This window comes from Hylaeus anthracinus, unplaced genomic scaffold (assembly GCF_026225885.1).
Source record: "Hylaeus anthracinus isolate JK02 unplaced genomic scaffold, UHH_iyHylAnth1.0_haploid 0, whole genome shotgun sequence".
Lineage (NCBI taxonomy): Eukaryota > Metazoa > Arthropoda > Insecta > Hymenoptera > Colletidae > Hylaeus > Hylaeus anthracinus.
The window spans coordinates 3398374-3418940 of NW_026533254.1; the positions used below are offsets into that span (position 1 = coordinate 3398374).

Sequence of the window (20567 nt, forward strand, 5' to 3'; positions counted from 1 at the left end):
GAGGTTACGGGAACCCTCCCATCGATAAGGGTGATTGGCAGGCCATGCTGGTAGTCCATAATCAGAAGTGGGACGTATTGCTCTTGACATTATGGCTATTATAATACCAATCTGTCGTGTGTATATTATAATACCATATCACGTATTAGGTTGGTAAGAAATCAATGTCGGTTTTCGAACTTTCGAACTTTGACGGTTGGTTTTGGGATAACAGTTCACTTTATTCTATTTACGTTCCAATATCATCTTACAGTGCAGATGTCGCGCTGCATGGTAATAGAAACGTTTTTGTTTTTACTGTTAATTTGTGCTCATTTCAAGTTATTTACTTCGCAATGGATACCAAGCAAGTTCGTGTAATATTCTTATATGAATATAAACCGGGTCATAAAGCTGCAACTGCGACTCGTAATATCAACGATGCATCTGGAGAAGATATCGTAAATGAACGCACGCTGCAGCGTTGGTTCAACAAATTTCGAAGTGGAGATGAAAAGATGAAGATGGCCGGCCTTCTCTCGTCGACAACGACCAATTGAAGGCACTGGTTGCATGCTGATCCACGGACAACGGCTCGACAACTTGCACAGGAGTTGGGTGTATGCCACCCAACAGTTATTGACCACCTGAGACAGCTAGGAAAGTCAATTTGTGATATGTGGATTTAAATATATAGTTTAAAAACCGACATTATTTTCATAAAGACCAACATAATATTTGTAAAGAATGAGTGTTGGACCAACGTAGTGACAATGGTAACAGAGCAAAGACTCCTGAATGATGGTGGATAAAATACGACTACGCTAATAAGCATACTGATTAGTTCAAATGAAAGAGGTTTTAGAAGGCATTGCACCGCTCAGAGTGACGCCATTAGCAGCTGTGGCCATAGAACGTTGATTTGGGGTAAATCCCTGCATGGAAAATGAAAAGTTGCAACCGATGGGTTGAGCCACCATGAGCGTAGTGTTGCCACAAGGAATTTATTTGAAGTTACTCCAATTCCTCATCTGTAGGGCTCATATGTTGTAAGCCATTTCGTTGCAAAGGCATCGTAAATGAAAAGTGATAACGTTAACTCACACACTATTCAGCTAAAACAGCAGAGGTTTAAATAAGCCTCTCATCGGCCAATGTGGGTATTAAGGGCTTGCATTTAGTATTCTACTGATAGTCCATAGCTAAGGACTAGTGGATGCGCTGATTAGAAGGTAATTCAACGCCGTCACTAATGAGGGCTTTACCTGGTTAAGACTTCGAGACAGATGGGAACACAAGGAATACGAAATGTTCCGTTTCAAGATTAAGTGTAAAATTTATCGTAGATGATTTTAAGAGTGTGTTCGAGGAAGACACCGACAGGGATATATCATAGAGTAACTTCGAAGCGGTGCCGATTTATGTATCAGTACAGTATTATCATGAAATAAGCAACTCGCTATCCCCACCTTTTTGTTTGAAGTCGCCTGCCGAGTGAGAGATCCGAAAAGAAGTGAGAGGTCCGTGAAAGTGAGAAGCCGAACGGATTAGCGGAAAAAACACAGAACATGTGTACTATTTTCTCTTTCTCCGGCGTGTGTATTCTCCGAAACAATACTGCTAGGTTTATGCAGTTTGCCGTTACACGGAACCCCCTGTTTTTTTTACGGATTCCCCCTCATCTTGCTCGACAACAAAGTCAAACTGAATAGCATACCTCCCTCGAAATAAGCAACTCGTCGGTCCCGATAGAGTTGCTTATTTCGAGACAATATTGTACTAATGTAACATCCCATCGTATCGCTCCAAAGCCATACTGTTTGCGTACGATCTGAATGCTGGGTTATGCTAACGGGACAATCTAAGGAATTAATTAGCTGCCATCATCGATCGAAATCGATTTGAATGGAAGCACGAGCGAGGAACGACAGGATAAAGGACGAAGGTGTAGTTTCAGCGAGTTGACTTCAACGTTCCCCAAACGCGAGTAAGGTCGTCAGCCGGTCTAACTACTTTCTAGTAGTTAATTACACCCCGAAAACTTCTTACTTATCGTCGAACCGTGGACGAGTTTGTCGAGCCTGATGTCTCAGCGTTCCGTGATTCCAATAACGTGCCGATGCGGTGCGAGCCCTCTCGACGGCCAGTTTCCTGTTACCGTGAACTTTGTGCGCGACAAACGATTTTGGTTCTACTCTAACGGCTGAGTCAGGCAACTGTGACGACTCGTAACTTTCTTTTTAATTACGAACAGAAACAAAATAACGGAAGCTAAATGTTTACATCGCGCACGAGTACAAAGTGCAATTAAACAATAATTAGAAGAAAGCTTGCAATATCCGTTGGTTATCAATATTGCGATGTAGAGAATTTCTTCTCAGAAATAAAAAAACTCACAAGCTACTCAAACACTTTGGAGAAAATTTCAACGAGCTGTTGATAATATTTTCGGCTTGAAACAATAACTGCCACATCGATAAACACCGCGGCACCGCTTTGAAGTTCGCTAAGCGGATTTCTAATTCCACAGCCACTGGTTGCTGAAGTTAAAGAAACGTGAGCAATGGTTTTATCAAGTATCTTTGATGCAAACCGAATTAACAAGCGAGTGAAACCGTGGGGCGCAGCTTAAAATAAATAATAGTCAAGTTTCCTAATCTATCTTGTACCAATGATATTTCTCTTGTCGAGCTAGTTTAATCCGTGACGGATAAAAAAAATTCTACTTTGTTTGGATCGTGTTTCAGGATTCATTCGTCTACACGGATTAATTAGTAAAACGAATTGTGATCGACTACTACTATCCGCGGCCTTAATTCGTTAAAAGTTCCCAGTGTTAAAGGCGTGAATCACGTTTCGTTACCAATGGGATCTACGGAAGTTCGCGTAGTTCTACAATTAGTTGCAAACTACGGTCTTGGAGCGTTCCCCGCCTACAGAGCCCCTCGTTCCATGTAAAATGCAATTCCCGCGCAGTTTGTTCCCGCAGGCCCGCTTGAAAATTTTCCACGACAGAAAACAAGCAAAAGTTCCCGTTTGCACGTGGCGCGTTCCAACGCAAGGAGTAACGACAGGGTCGAGGGGTATTAAGGATGAGGCCTTCTTTTCTGCATTTATACGACATTAGACGAGTTTCGCATAATGGTTTCGCTCGTCGAGCATGCATAAAATGTCTGCATCGGTGACGAAGGATCCCGCGCATCCCGATTCGTCGGACGAGGAAGATGGACGTCGTTATTTAAATCGCAGCCCCTCTTCCCGATTCTTCATCGGGATTTCGATGTTCCTTGCGAAGGAAGCCCCGTTCCTTAACAAAAAGGGAAACCCCACCTGCTTTGGAAATCAATTTTTCTTAAGAAATTTGTTTAGAACTTCGGTCAAGATCGGTCGCGGCGACAGCTGCTCCAATTTCAAAGACATTGCATTTTCATAAGTGTGCTAGTGATTGGATTAAGTTCAACATGTACAGGGAATCGTTAATAAATTTTATGCAAATTTGTTCGATAACTATCATAGGGTTATCCCCACCACTCCTTTACATTCTTAGTATTCTACTTCTTACAATTAGTATACAAGGTGTCCTAAAAATGTTGGAAGTCCTTGAAAAGGGCGGTTCGAGGAATGATTTGAAACAATCTTTTCCTTAACGAGAATGTTGTCCGAGTAGAAACTGTTCAAGATATAATGCCAATGGTGTCGAAGGTTGAACATGTTATAATAAAAAATATCTTTTTTCTATCCTTATCAATTAATTTTAATCTCTTATCTTCTCTGTAAGGACTTTAACCTACTTGTAAGCTGCTTGATCCTATCATCAGTCATTTTGACGTGTAACTAATTTCAGAGTCATGGCTGAATAGTCGACAATTTTTCAAACCGTTCTCCCACGTAGCCGATGATGGCGATTCGTTTTCCATGCGCGAACGTGGATAGCACATCTTTTCGACGATACTTGTCCTCCTATTTTCGTGAGGTCTGCGATACCATTGTCTGATCCAACGGTGTGCCGCGTTCACTTCCTGCAATTACCCCGATTGTCTCGATTTTTCTCGACGTCCACGTTTCTCACGGCGTCCCCGTGAACTCTCCGCCCTGCGGAGGATCGGCGCCGAGCGTCGAGATACGAGCCCGAAAAGTCGGTGACATTTTTCGCGTTACCGTGGGAATATCCGAGTGGTGCTGGGAATGACTAATGCTTTTCCTGATTTGATGGAACTATAATTAAATGTTGGACGTATGAACGCGCGGTATCTAGCTTCTCATCTCGGAAAGGTTTGCAGTCTGTTAGCGTTTATTCGGACCTCTTTCTCTTTCTCTCTCTTTAGATGGTGCTTTCGATGCACAATGTGTTGAGTGTATAGCCGATTAGGACAAAATTCATAACTTCTAACGTAATCAATTTCCAACGTAAGACCCTTGGTACTTTTTCGAAGAGGATATAGAATATATAGTGTCATTCAAACAAATGTAGGCGAATTTAATTTCTTATTTCAAATAAAAATGGTTTTTTAATTTTCGCTATTGCAACGTTTTGACAACTGACTACTGGCTAACTTTTGTTTGAACAATTTTGTCGTCAGTTTCGTCTTATCATCCCTTATAAACTGATATTTTTTTAAAATTAATTTAACGAATACGAATATTCCTCTGGGCTCATTTCTCGAGAGCGTATATACAGACGCTCTTTACAGTCAAAGGGTTGATTTATTGAACAGGTAAATACTCATAACTACATGTAACCCAACAACCCATGTAAATTATATACATACGAGTGGAAAAGCAAGAACATCAACTATAGGGAATATGTTTATGTGAACGCGTTGGTAGAAAAGAAAGAAAAAGGAATAAGGAAAAGAGACAGACGAAAGAAAGTCAGTTGTTAGGCATTCAAACTATGGTATTTTGGACTGATCTAACTTAACTTTGTCAAATGTGAAACGTTTAAATCCCAACATACTTCAAACCTGAATTTTTCAAATTATTAATTACTTAAGTCCTAAACCAATTTGATTACTGAAATGCTTCAATCTAAAAGCGCTTCAACCCCAAACCAATTTCATTACGAAACTGTTTCGATACTACGACACTTCAATCCTATAATAATTAATTTCATTTAGTGTCGACAAATAAACTGTTTCAACAATTCCTTCTATCAACCCGTTCCCGTGTTGCGTGGGGCGTATACGCTGAACTTTCCATTTAGGCCGCTTGAAATTCTCGTGCATGGTCGTTCGACCATGTGTTTGTTAAAATAATTCGTTAAAAATTAAATTTATTGTTTTGTTATCTAATACATATTAAAAGTTTCTTGCTAATGATGGCTTTGTACTATTGACAAATTGTAAGGTGTACGTTAAAGACGAGTTAATTTAATCGTTAAAGTGTGGCCTGAACGAAAAGTCTTCAAAAATCGGTCCGGCACGGAATGTGTTAACAGTTTTTCCAAAGAGCCACTAACACTTGATTTGTCAATAACAAAATGCGCCTGCTGGTGTAATCACTACGAACATTTAAACGGCACCTCCTTCAACGTTTAATTTCAATCACGTCCACTTTCATTCACAATAAGAAAATAAATATACTCCCTACCATTTGTGTTCAATTAATAAAAAACCGAAACAAAAAACATAATCCCAAAGCTACTCTCGGAAAACCTTTTATTGTGTTAAGAGGCATCGATGGTATCGTTCCTGTAAAAAATCCCGAAAGTTCGGTATAATTGAAATTCAGACCGCGTCCCGTGAAAAATGTCACGCGTGACAAATTGCACATTTCGCTGACCACTTTTCTCGATTGGTCGGCCTACGCTGTGAATGCACTTCGATGCAACTCCGCGTTAATCCTTGACGCTAATTTCGCTTTCCACCCTCCCCGGTCCCTCTCTCGTCCTTCCCACCCTGGCAAATCACGTTGCAATCTCTCTCTACTCGACGCGAATCGAATTCAGCCATCGTCCTACGACTCGAACCGAATTACGTAAATGTCCTGGCACGCGCCAGGTTCCATGCTGGAAAATACATTTTCTTCTACCTACCGGTATCCTTTCCCCCTGCACCCCCGCCCCTCCCCCTCGCCCTCATTGCTCCCCGTGGCTGGCTATTTTTCTAAAGAACCGTCTCGCCCAACTTTTTTTTCCTTCTTTCCCTTACTCCTCCCCGGTTCTTGTTTTATCTCCCTTGCCCTCCAGCGGATAGTGGAAACGTCGAAGGGTCCTGGGAATTTATTTGGTTATATTACGAATTTGTAGTACGGACTATGCTGCGAAAGGAGGCGTACTCGACGCCGTATGTTTAGTATCGAGCCGGCATATGCACCTATTCGTCCCAGGTAAATAATAAAGCACGCGAAAGAGAAAATTATAGTATATATCAGGACGCCTCGTACGTTTCCGCGTTAGCATGATTTTTGTTTCCAGTGTCCAGTGTCTACGGATCATAGAGTTATAGACATATCCGGGTAGATATAGGCCCGCGTGTAAGTGGAAATGTCCCAATATTAGAAAAAGGAAAAAAACCGGGGTACCCTATCTATCTCTGTGTCAGTGTAAAAATCGAAATGTGTTCGGTTAAACCTTACGATAAACTAAGCCAAGCCAAGTCTACCTCTGTGCTTTTATTAATGTGGATGTAACATACATAAGTAACTATTAAAAATGTAAACGATAAACATTTATCATTGCCATAAAAATGATGTAAAAGTGTACTGGTAGACAGAGACAGGTAGAGTAATAAATAACAAAGAGTTGCTATTGTAAACAGGTTACCCGTTGGGGCAATTAAAGAATCATATTAATATAATTAGTTCTTTTTTGCAATAAGTGTCATCAAAAATTGTGAAAAACGCATTGCTAACTCTTTGACCACGGGACGATTTTTGCTAGAAATTCTAAGAGGTGTAGAGATGTGAATTTTTAAAAAATATCAGCTTAAAAAGTTTCGTCTCATCATTCTCTATAAACTAATATTTTTTAAAAATCGGTTTAACAGATACAAACATCTTTTTGAGCTCATTTCTCGAGGGCGTATATATATATCCACTTCGCAGTCAAAGGGTTAATAGTTGAGTAATTTAAAAAAGAAATTGGAAATACAATGATCAAGAGCCTTCTCGTTCGCTTAAAATAATTTTATGGTCAATAAAATCCTACTAAAAAAATTAATTGTATCTCCTGCGACAGTTGAAAAGCCATCACTGTAATTTATTGGTGTTAAATTCGACTCCCTATTTTTAATTCGCTCCTTGTTAAATGCGTCAAAAATTGTAATTGACGTTTGCTGGTGTTTCTCAAGCGTTTCTAAATAAATCCACACATGAGTAATTAATCCTCCGACTAGAATAACATTCTAACTCAACATTTGAAAAGACTCACACGACTTTCCAGAGGTTATTTTCGATTTTCTTTCCGTGTTGCAACGACCACTACTTATTCCTCTCAACGATGGCACGAGAGCGCGAAGAGTAACACGGGAAGAAAGGCTGGAGCGATAGAGCCAGGCCTGCAGAGAAGTTTTCAGCAGCGAGGCTCTCTAAATTATTCATGGAAACGCCAGATAAGGCGACCATTTTCCCTACGTGCGTATGGAAACGGCGATAAGAGTGACCCGACGTTTTCCCATAGACTGTGTGCCCTCCTCCACCCAGCGTTCTCCCTTTCTTCTTTCTCTTTGTTCCTTCTCTTACCCTGAAGCACTATCTAGCTCCCCCGAAAGTACTATTCTTGTTGCCGAAAGGGCGCTGCGATATGGCGGTTATTAATGTGAGAAATATACCTCTTTTCCTCGATGGATGATTCCAGCGATCTCATTCTCAACTTTCATGCATACGCTCGATATGAATTTTCGACCTCTTTTACAGAAAAATACTGCTGTTAGAATCGCAACCGGGGATATTTTTTGCTAAATGGATCACTGTTCTTATAGTTCATGTAAAATTAGAAGACATTTAATTAGGACATTATTACGTTGATCTCAAATTTGTTTAAAAAACGGAAGACGTCAATTTTCATAAAATGAATTAACCCTTTGGGATCGTATTTAAAAGACGTTTAGCTAGAACATTATTACATTGATCTCAAATTTATTTAAAAAACGGAAGACGTCAATTTTCATAAAATTAATTAACCCTTTGGGATCGTATTAAATTTAAACATAATATACAAGATAGGCATAGGGATAAACAAGATTTATTAAATCTTTTGTGAACTTTAGATATACAATGTATGTTTAAGCAATAATGTGTTTTAATGTAACGTTTTTATGTAAAAATGATATATTATAGTTCTCCATCATGTGGAATCTTTCGGTAACTATCTTCTTGCCATTTTGAAGTAACGTTTTTGAAATATCTTAAGAAGCGATAATACCTAATTCCACTGAAACATAATTTGTAAACACCGTTTTGAATGAATTAAACGATTCTAAAAAGTTGTAATATGTAGTAACGACACCTGTTCCAAAAATAGACGTCAAAGTTTGCGGTTTTTGTCTATCCTCATAAAACCAAGCGGCACAAACGTATTTTTATCTCCGAAACTATCAACCGTATTGAGTTTCCTGTTTTATTGTTTTCATCATGGAATACTAACCTTTTGAAATAAATTTTCTTTTAGGTCGAGGCTATAGTTTCGCAGACGAAACTTCATTTGTGCACTACATTTGAGCGAAAATAAGATAAAATCACAAACTGTGGTATTCTGTGTTATTTAAATAACAAATTTCAATGCAATAAACACTGCAAAACTTTCGCGACATAGTGATTCATAACACTAGAGGGACATATTCGTACTAATTCTTTTCTATTATTATTATATTCCTTTAATTAAATTCAAAGTAAAAGATATTACTCTTCACTAGACCACAACTTAACAATTAACGAGATATTAACAAAATTATGCTTATTTTGTATTTTTTTTTAAACGTGACAGAAGCATCTATTTTAAGTCTCCCATTAAAAGTGTTTTTACATGAAATTTCCTACAACCTAACATTGTATCATTGAATAAACAAATGCTCCAATGATTGACTTCATACGCCAGAGAAGGGTAATCGATCGATATTTTAAACAATTCTTGGAAACGTGAATATCATCGGTTATTTTTTACAAATGTGTCCGTGAATTTCCATGTTCACATTTTCCAATAATCATCGTGAAATTTCATTTCGTAGTCGAGCGAAACAAATATACGCGTATAAAACGAAAAAGTGACGTCCCGATGAAATGGTTAAAAATAAAACTCGGATCACATTTCACGATACAAGTTATTTTGTCTTGAAATTTTGTTTCCCGTAATTGCAACTTGTCAAAAATCATTCCCCAAGAAAAGACCGTTGAAAGAATTGTGTAGTAACTCACAAATTCTAATTAAAAACACCCACAAATTGAAACGCAAATTAAAAGTGATTAATAAAATTTGTTAGATTTGTAGTTTAATACACGCCTCTTCGAATAGTACCTAAATATTACAAAATATAGATAAATATTCGAAGAAGTACCTTTTTGCAAATTCGGGAGAAACAAATTTCCAAATGTACTAAAAAACACACCTGATATTCAAAGGTGATTATCAAAATTAAAAACGAAATTAAATAAATTGTTTTGTATAAAAAAAATCTTAAAAAACACTTAATATTTAGCCTCAGTATAATGGTTTCCCCTTTAAGACAGTAGAAGTCTTAGCGAATCGTTTGGTTTGACTTTGTAATGTTGTTAGTACTTACCCCGCGTGAAGGAACATGTAGAATGCAAATCTCCAGAGTTCGAGACGTTTGTCTGGTCTATAAATGAAGACACTATCGATCGGTACCGGACCCGAAGGATTCACTTCGCCCATTGCTACCGTGTAATATGTGAAGAAACCCAGCTGTGAACAGAAACCAATAGAAATTATGAGTAAGGATATTAGTCTTCTAGAAAGTGATCCAAGTTCTTTAATCATTAGCAATTACAATGGTACCTGGTAGAGAAGAATGCACTAAGAATTTAGCATTGCTATATTAGACTTCTGTGGCTCTGTTAAATATTGCTACAATGGTCAAATATAGACAAAATTTTTATCCAGTTAAATATATCGAATAACTAATAAAAAGTAAACAAAATCAAGTCTTGATCAAAAGTTTGATAAAAAATTGTGTATTGTAACACAATATTCTTTCGGTTATTATTAGTTCTGCTCTTCAGGTTATCGCAATGGTTCTTCAAATTGTTACATAGATTTTCCACTACTTTTTTAAATTACCTACGCGAGTCCTAGCTCTCGATACTTTTCGCTCTCATTTCACTTCACATTACTATGTTCATTTTTATTCTATCACTACCAAGATCACCATCAATCTCATCTGCATCGATCTTCATGATTTTTGTACCTGCAACAGTGCACCATCGCTCCAGCAGAGCCTGTGCTCCAGTTTGGTGGCACTCTCAATATTGTAACTTAATGCTCTTATATGCTGGGACATCGACCCAGAGCATATAATAAATTACTCATCTATCTATGTGCCTACCTATCTATGTATCTCCCTATCTCGTCTATGATAAGTATGCCAGAGATAGATAACACTGCTCAATTCCATGAACACCTATATGTCTCACAGGTTGTCTCAGCTCCGTGCAATTCTATGATAATTCGAGGAGCAACTTTGCACATCGCTCTGTTTCCCCCCAGAACATCACTGAAACATGCACCGAGTCTTCCACGTCCTTAGGCCTTATCAGACGTTTCACACGGTTACTTTTGCGAATCCAAGTACATTGGGAACGCTATACTACTCTCTTAGCATATGCTAGCGAGCTCTGATCGTCACGCCAGGCCACGTACCGTTAATCGAAGCCGTTCAGCACGAATTTTGTAATTTTACTACATTTTAATTGGATTTCTAAATACAGTGGGACCTCGATTAACCGGGGCCTCTATTATCCGGCGTAAATATTATTCGTGATACGATTAGTGCGTCACTTTCTGAAGCAGTTGGAATAGCGTTGCTAAATATAGATATACTCTATTGTCTTGACATACATACATCATTTTATTTGTTTGACTTCGCGACGGGTTCGAAAGATAGAGAAGGAACACGTGATACAGACGAGTCACAAATCTTAGTCAACATTTGGTGATATAACGTGACGATACTGGAAGTGAAAAGTTACTTCTGTAAACATTTTAAGAACGATAGAAAAGTACCGTAGGTTAAGGATGGAACAAATAAATGAACATAATAGGGAAGAATGGTTATGTGAAAAAAAAAACGAACAAATAAATGACGCGGACATAATTGATGCTATCCATGATTCCGAAGATGAAATCGCGAGCGAAAAAAATTGCCATGAAGAATGTGCTTCCATCCTGAACAGAACTTTTCAATATATGGAACAATGTGATGACACGTCGACAGAAGTTTTGTTATTATAAAAAAGTGACGTTGTATAAATATACATACACATAAACGCATTTCTTACATATATTTCTTGTCAAAATGACTATTGTGTATAAATTAGGTTTTCAATTTTTGTTCCCCAGGTCTCGATTTACCCGGACTGTTTCGGTCCCAATGGTCCTGGATAATCGAAGCCCTACTGTATACATCACAGATCATGTGATCTAGTTTCACCTACACCTTGGTGGGAGACTGATCACTGATAGCATCTACCGTTTCAGAATTGATAATAGTCGAACTAAAGTCTCTGTTATTCGTTGATTGGTTACTTTCAATGTCAGTTACGAAGCCTTGCTTCGTATGACTCTGTTTAGGATTCGCCATATTAAAATGGATCTTTTAAACCCTGATCCTATCACAGAAATGCGCATAGTAGGCAATGCTCTACGTGAGAAAATGGACTTCATCCAGAGTTCATTAAACTCATTCAGACGGTCTGGCTACTTCAATAATTAGCTTGATAAAATTATTCGTACATTCTTTCTTTATGGTATATTTCTCTGCATTTCAAGATTGCTTTTGATATACGGTACATATAATTAAGTGTAAACTAATAACGTTATTCCACTGATAATAGTAACTATTAAGTACTGTTGTGACAACTTGAAGGTTACTAAAAGTGCCAACTGGAGGGACAATTGAATTACTTTTTATTGAAAGAGTGTTTCTACTAGTTCGAGCATTACCTTCACGATTAATGTTATTTAAGGATAAAAGGGTTAATTAGAACAATGCTATGATTGAGGTGAGTTAGTATAAAAAGATAAAGAATTCTTTGAATAGTTCCACGTGTTTCTAATTTAACCGCTTGACGGTTTTTCGTTAGATCAGTAACACACACGTGTGAGAGGATTTCACAGCACTCGAGCAACCTGAGACTTTGTCAGTTGAAGGATCTTCCATTGTTCCGTCCCAGGAACTCGTTTAGCGTTCGAAATAAAGAAATCTACTTTATTACCATAAAACAGGCGTATCGCGAGATTGTTTAGGTCTATCACGATTCTTAAACTTGCAAGGGCTGGTTTCCAACTGCTCAGATAATCAGTGTAGTTCCCGTTGTATCTAAACGTTACTAAAAGTTCAAATTAACCGTCTATGGGATCATATAACTACCAGGTCACTTACTAATATATCTACATATTAGCAAATAATTTTAGTTTGTTCATAAGATGACGTATACGTCTTAATTACATAATGTGTTAAATATTATTGTAACCCTTTAACAACAGGGCGCTGTTAAATAAATTCCACAAAATTTATGTACATGTATATAATTAGAAATTTTACTCACACACATAAATTTCAACATGAAGCCACAACTGTATTGTCTCCAGAACAAAAAATAGAACCCATAGAGGGTTAAACTACAAAAAACAAAAACATACCACTCATTCTATACAAATTACAATCAAATTATGTTTCACATTAACTAAATAAAATTTCACCTAAATTCGCACGTACAGACAGTACTTAATCGTTCTTTATTATTCGAATAAAATGGCGCCCACCTCGGGCTCCAAATTAAGCCTGTATTAGGGACCAGTAGCGTGAGTCGAGTTATCGCCAACGTTTTGTCGCTATCTGTAATTGCATTTGGTCTTACTTCGCGTTTCATCTTTCAATTAGGCTCCTTTTCCAGCCAACTGCGGTCCTAAACCAGCCAAAGTCCTTTAATTCCGATGCGAGGGAAGCGCGTGACTGTCGCGCGCGTTCCTTTATGCTAATGGTACAGAGAAATTCCCGAGAACGCACCTAAGAATGGAAACTATGTCTCGATCGAGCAGCTGGAAGAGCCTTCCGGAAGCCACGTAGTGGATATGGAAACGTCTTTCGTCGAGTTTGAAGAAAGAATAAAGGGAAACAGCGAGAAGTGATGCTAGCGGCGAACAGGTAGCGAGAAATGAAAAATGGAGTCGAAGATAGGCGAAGGAGGAAAAGAATCTAGCGACGGGGATAAACGGGAACGTAAACCAAAGAGGGACGAGAAATATGAAGACAAGTGCCTGAAAGGGGATGCGCACAAATTTAGTAATTTAGCGAAGCGACGTATAAATACAGAGCAAGGAGCTTTCATAAAAGGAGAGAGAAAAAGAATCGCGGCGATGGAGGGTTGAAAGATGGAACGAGTACAAGAAATGCAAGGAAAACGAAACATAATGAGGAAATAAAGGGAAAAACCGGGCAAAAGGAGTGTGGAAGAAAGAGGCCGTCTCTGGTCTGTTGTAGTTGAGGTCGTCGGGACGTGATCGTTGGAAACACAGAGAAATGCAAATGATTGCGCCTGACTTAATATGCGGAAAAAAGGGAAAAAGACACGAGGGATCGGGAGGGCTGGGGTCGTGCTTCGGTGAAAGAGTAAAAGACGGCGAAGGAGGAGCTGGAGCACGACGGGATCCTCGATGGTTCCCAGTTTCCTGGGAAAGTACATGCATGCGCGTGTGTACCGGTGCACCCGTCCAATGTACATCGATGCATGATGCCGCGAAGAATGTTAGACACGGTGTAGAAAGGCTGTTCGAGGAAAGAGCTTTGTGTGTTCTGCGGGAGAGGTAACTGTAAGGACCGACATGGATAATCGTTCAACGAACGAGTGAACACGTGTATTTTCGATAGAAAGCAAGATGTCTCTGTGAACAGAGTTGGCCTCTCTTCATTCGATTACAAATTTATGGGAAAAGAATTACTTCCCTAACTTTAGTGGCGCTACCTGTAAATTCGCAGGGACTCAGCTTACATTATTTTATTTCTCATGAAAAGCCAAGCAACTATTGTACATACAATTTTTTCCTATCCCTATTTTTATTCAAGTTACAGTTAACTCTTCGCGGTCATCCGGGACTGAAACCTTATTTTTATCAAAATAAAATATAGCCTAAGTTACTAAGGGACAGCGTAGCTTTCTATTACTGAAAAAATTGTTAGAATCGGTTCCGTAGTTTCAGAGATTACTGCTTACATACAAACAAATTTTACCTCTTTATAATATTAGTATAGATATAGATATCACAGGAGACAGTTTGTCACCCCTTATCTGTCTCCGCTCTTTTTGCAAAAAAAGAAAAATGAAAAAAGTTCTTTACTTAATATAATTCAGTCGGTGTCGCGAAAAAACTAACGAGACTATCACGGGCAACGTGGCATTCAAGTCTCCAGGACCCGCATTTTTACAGAGTCACGTAGATACGCGTATGCACGTTGACGCGCGCACTCGTATGCAGCTATGGTGCAGGAGGGTTCAGTATAATCCAAGAGCGCATTGCAGCGTCGTTACACCATCATTGTTCACCGCGTAAGAAAAAAGAACGAGTTTCACGAGCGGCGCGACGTCCCGGAATCTGGTTGCACCGTCGCAGCCACCCTGTTCAATTCTGAAATCCTGAAATGCTCCTGAGAGGGGTTGGACGGCTTGGCACAGGGAAAAAAATGAAGCAATTATACAAAACACTGGCTAATGGACCTTAATAAGGGCCGCTACTCATATTCTCGCCAACCCTTTTCATTCTTTTCTTGCGCCGGTGCTTCAAACCCCGTCTTCTATTCCTCAGGGTTTTCCAACGCTCCCTTTCCTGTCACGTGAAACTTATTATGCGCAGTCATTTAACAAATTATTTACACGAACAATTCATTTTTCGAAAATTAATTTCATTTTCGTTGTTCTAAAAAGTTTTTCAATAGGAATGATATGTTTTTATGGAATGCAAACTGTACTATTTAAGGAGTAACACTACTTTCGAGGCTGAAAAAAGGCCTAACTTTGATAATTAATTTTGAGAGTATCGTAAAAGGAATAGGATTTGTTACGAGTATGAAAAAGAATTTTTGTATTATAGTACAATGATACAAAGTGGTGTGTTTTAGTACAAAATGGTGCCGGCAAAGCGAATCTTCAAAATTGACTTAGCTGTTTGCTAATTTTGGTCATAAAATCAAGTTTTCGGATGAAGCTCATTTTTAAAAATTCACAAACACCGGATGGATAAAAAATAAATATCCAATACTACATTCGTGAAATAAGAGTCGACATATTGAACGAAGTGATTGAAAATTGGGTTCGTCGAATTCGTTTTTGTACACAATACAATACCGAGGTGGATATTTAAACGATATCAAATTCCACACATAACTGCCATACGTTATATTTCAAAATAAAAACAAAACGTGTTCTATCTTAAATGGTTGCTGTTTTATTTAATTTTAACAACGTATCGTTTCGTATTGAAAAACTCTTTATACAGGGTGAGTCGCGCATAAGCGGCTCTTTCTCACCCTCTTTTTCACAGGGTGAAAGGACGTATCGTACCTTATAATACTAAAAAAAGAAACTTGTCGATATCACTAATAGTTTCCGAGAAAATAGCTTGCAACACTTTATGCGGCTCACCTTGAATGTGTATATAATCTCCATTGCAATTGCATATGCAACTGTACATGCACTTATACACGCAATAACACAGTTATCTACCTCTATTATACATGGAATTGAAGACACATTTTTGCCTGGAATTGCTTATGCAATTAAGGAAGTTGGGTGTATACCTAGTATGGATATGCAGTTTGAGTAATTCTACACTTTGAATTGAACATGCAACTGAAAATGCGTCTATATTTACAAGTGGACAAGTAATTAAAGAAACTGGACCGATACCTGAAATGGCACATGAAACTGAAACTGCATCTACCACTGACAATTGCAGATGTAATTGTACAAACAACTGCACCTGTATTACCATATACAGTTGCATGGACACATGCAAGCTTTAAACAAGTTTCTATTGCACGAGAGAACTTGTGCACGTAATACAGCAGAGTAATACACCTACCCTTCGGAAACTTCTTTTCTCTTTGTATGATTGTCGAAATCCTACGTTAATACCGTTGCTGCTTTCTCGGTCCACCGCGAGCTTCGCAATTAATTAATTCCCTTCCCTTTCCGTCCCCGCTTACACTACGGACTTTCGTCATTATCGCATCCACAGAATTTTCACACTCCTTTCTTTTTACCAAGGATGATTCTCTGTCTGCCTCGTTTCGTTTCATTCAATTCCCGAAAGGTTGGTAATAAACTAGTTCTATCCTCGCCACTCGTTTCTCCCGCTTACTGGAATTCGCAGGACGTTTCGGGCTTACAACCGAATCAGCGAGAAAATTGAAACTATTCCAGAGCCACGCAACGAAATTACGAACTGTTCTTAATTTTATAATCATTGGTACGATAGGATCGGCGACATGGAGGATACATTTGTCGTATATTCGTTTCTCTGTCCCTAAACTATTTGTAGTAGAAAATGGTAAAAGAAGAGCGTGATAGAGGAAAAAAACATATTGGTACTGTATCAATAGTTGACACTGTAAATTAAACTTTGAAATTAGTAGTTACCTGTTATTACCTGGTATTACCTGTGTGCCAAAATATAACATCGGCGACATTTAAAAACAAGAGGTTTGTTTTCCTCGGTAGTCATGGCAACGACTAAACCGAGAACAATACAAGACTGCAAAGACAGTATTACAAACCATAAACAAAAACTATTGCACACATTATTGTTTTGTAATAATAATATCGACCATTATTGCCAGCTGACCGTCGTTATCCTATTCCCCCCAACGAACGCACGAATTTTTATAGGATAATCTAATAATCCTAATATTATCGTCAAAGCCGTGAAACCGAAAGGTAAAACGTTAGTTAATGAAGCAGCTCGTTAAGTGTCCCGTCACGCCGTTCAATGGTTCTCCGCTTTAGAGCAATCTGTATATTATTTCCATGGCAGGGTCTGCTCGCATTAATCAGCTGGCAAAGGTAGACGCGTACGCTTGGCAGTGACGTGACCGGTCATAAATCGTCGGTTCGAGTGCAAACGCGATTACACGGCGACGATTATCGGGAGATTCCCGGGGAACCCGGCGCGCTCCTCAGCTGCATCCACCGCTACCGCGATCCTATAAATGCATAAATCCTGCTAACACCCCACATCCGCACCCCGATGCACGCTGACGAAGGAGAAATCCCGGCCACCCAGGCAAAATATATCGTCGAAATCGACGGGAACGAGAATATCATTCCCACGATGGGATTTCCCCTTGCGTGTCTTCCTCTTCTCGCGTTTACTTCAACCCCCTCTGCGCGCTGCATTCGTCGCGACGGGCTTATCCGTCTCAACAGAGACGCTCCATTTCAAAATTGCAAGCTATACTTTTTCTTTCGAAACTGGTTAGAGTATACCTTATTAAACCTTTGTATTCGAAAGTCCCCTGTGAGGGGACATCGTAAGTCCAGATAACTTTGTCAGTGATTACTAGACTGCAGATTTTTATGCATTTATGGTACAAACTAATATAATAGTCTATCAGGATGAGACTTACGTCTTGTATTTAGATTAATGGTGGTATGGAGATTAAGTTCAGGATTAGAAGGTTGGTGCTGTAATATAAGAAAATGTCGAGTAAATATTTCTAATTAAAGTAGAATTATACATGTGTGAATATAAAGGCGCAGTCTCAACCTGATGGTCATTGCAATGTATTTATATATACGAAGTTCAGTAGCCAACAAATTTTGATCATTATTGTTCTTCTAATATTTAGATTTCAAGTATACTTTACAATTATTATATTAAAGCAAGTGAAAAAAGTGCATAAATGCACAGGTATAGCAAAAATCAATGATGATATGTATGTTACATTGTTAAGAAAATAAAACATACATTCATTTGAATCTCAATATTTATTTTATCTGAACTTGTAAAAATATGAATTCGCATTAACCACAGTTTACTCATTACTTTACTTCTAAAACTTTTTCCCCTTCTAATTTCCTTGATTCACAGTTGTACAAGTGTCTATGGAAATGACTGACTTAAAGATTTCTCTATCTCACAATGAAATACACCTACGCCGTACAAAGTACCGTTTCGAGTTCTAAAAATACAATGTCTTGACCGTAATGCACTCGTTTTGCGTCAATTGAACGGCTCGTCTCGCGTTCGTTTATTTTTAGATATTTCTTTGCTCCTATGAAGTTCATTGGCGTCACGTTTTTCTATTCCCGCAAGAGAAGTTCGGCAATTGAGAAAGTACGAACCAATAACACTCGAAGAATCGCAAATTAAACAGAAATAAAGTGTAGCGAATCTAATCATACGTATTTCAATATTTTAGTGGTGCTAAGAAACGTTCGAGATATAAAAATAAACCTTCAAATAAATTCCCACTTATATCGAGTGATCCCCCGATAGAACGACAAATTTCTGAAATAGAAGAAATCTGAGTTTCTCTAAAGGGGTGTTTTCATCCCTAAAACAGCACCAATGAAAAATGCGAATGTTGTTAATTTCATGTGCACATTATTTCTGGAAAACGTCAGCTTTTTTGTAACATATCAATTGCAAGGTGGATTGCTGGCCACATGTGGGAACCCTGAACGTTGAACTATGTCCACTCGTGCATTCGCGCTGGCTAGTTCGCCTCCAATTCATCTCGTCGAGTGTGAACGTCATCTCCGTTGTCGTCGGTGGTTGTTAGCGACAAAAAGCCTCTTTCACGCTCCAGGATCCTTGCGCCATCTTTCTCGGCTTAGCTGCTTTTTGCGAACTAGCCACTGGGGAAACGGATGAAGTTCGATAATGCGAGAACTTCCGAAGCTGCTCGTGAATAACCCAAAAAAAAACCCCGCTTGCAACGCTTTGCCAAACTGACAACACCTACTTATTCCATTAACGTGACAATTTAAGTATCGAATAAAATGAAATTATATTTTATATGTATTATTGATCTGTTATTCTGTAACTCTATTATTCTCCAATCCAAACGAAATTTGGATAGGTGCTCTTTAAGATTCTAACGTAAAGTATAGGCTAATCAGTTGTAATACGTACAATGTTGCCCTGTCCTTACTTATTTCCAAGTTACAGCCAATAATAAATTCTTCACTTATAGCTTCGGATATTGGCTTGAACTTGAAAACAAGTAGCGACAGAAGAAAAATGTTACACAGCAAAGTTGCTTGAAAAACATCATAACATCAGTCGAATCTCTGTAAAATACTAAATGACATCACCGTCGCTTGTTTTATGAATATTTCTTGCTGAAAATTGCCCAAATTACCGAGAAACGAGAAAAGAACGAACTTCTCTCCACTCGTTGCTAAGCGACCAACTCGTTCATTTTTTAATCCAGCAAGATGGCTCGTCTACCGTAGCTTTCGATGTGCAACAATGAAACATGCACCGAGAAGGAACGTCCGAAGAGACGACCGCTATCTTATTTTCATTGCTTTGCGCGAGGACGTTTACCTTTGAGCAATTCGAAGCTAAAGAAACGGCGAGCTTAAGAGAAAACGAGATCGCTTGTTTGCGAATCTACGCTTTCGTTGACATTATTCGCGTCGACAAACGACATTTTCTATCCCTTAGGACAAATCGGGGATAATCAACCCAGGGGGGGGGGGGGAGTCGTCGACAAAGGGGAGAAACTCCGAGACATCTTTTTTTCCGTCGTCCGATCGCCTTTTAAAATTCAAGTTCCAGCCCTGGAAAATTGTAGAAGGAAGCTCGAAAGCTATCGTCAAGTGCGCAACGTAATGTTGTTAGGTATGCAAATTAAACCATTCAAAGGCCCTGACGAACTTCCACGAGTTCTGGCGTGCTTAAAAAAAAAGGAGGTCTAGAGTCGGGGCACCAGAGTTGGGGCGCAAGGAAGTACGGAAAAGGCACGGAACGAAGTTTCGCCCAGCTTTGAACGACAGTCGATTCGGAAGCTCTCGCCCACGCCCCAACGCTGCCCTACTCGAGGATTTTAAGTGCGCGTAAAAAGTTGAAAACAATGGTGCTACACGATGATCGGTTCCTATTCCATTTTATACTTTTGGTGGAAACTACTGCATTAATAATTTTATTGAAAACGTTCTTACTGATAAGAAAGATTGCCGAATTGGAAAATTTGAAAAATGTTGAAATTTCCTCTGAGCTATTTAATGTTAATACATTTTGAGGAGGTGAAAATATGTTTTGTGAAGATTATGGTTTCTCTTTCTGAAATAATTTGAAGAGTGGTTTAACCTCTTCAGAGATATTGACGATACGTACCGTACGTTTAGTTTTTGAGCTATTTATACAAAAAGAAAGAAACCCGCGAAGAAAAATCAGTATACATTAAATAAAC

The 20567-nt window shown here is 38.7% G+C and overlaps 1 protein-coding gene across 2 annotated transcripts in view; it reads right to left on the reverse strand.

The window, feature by feature from the left end:
* The window catches only part of LOC128896225 (protein rhomboid), a 427225-nt gene that overhangs the window by 19851 nt on the left and 386807 nt on the right, over window positions 1–20567 (reverse strand). For both annotated transcript variants that reach the window (XM_054159441.1, XM_054159442.1), the window contains one exon: window positions 9696–9838. In XM_054159441.1, the coding sequence (XP_054015416.1) occupies window positions 9696–9838 (143 nt within the window). The remainder of the gene's footprint in view (window positions 1–9695; window positions 9839–20567) is intronic.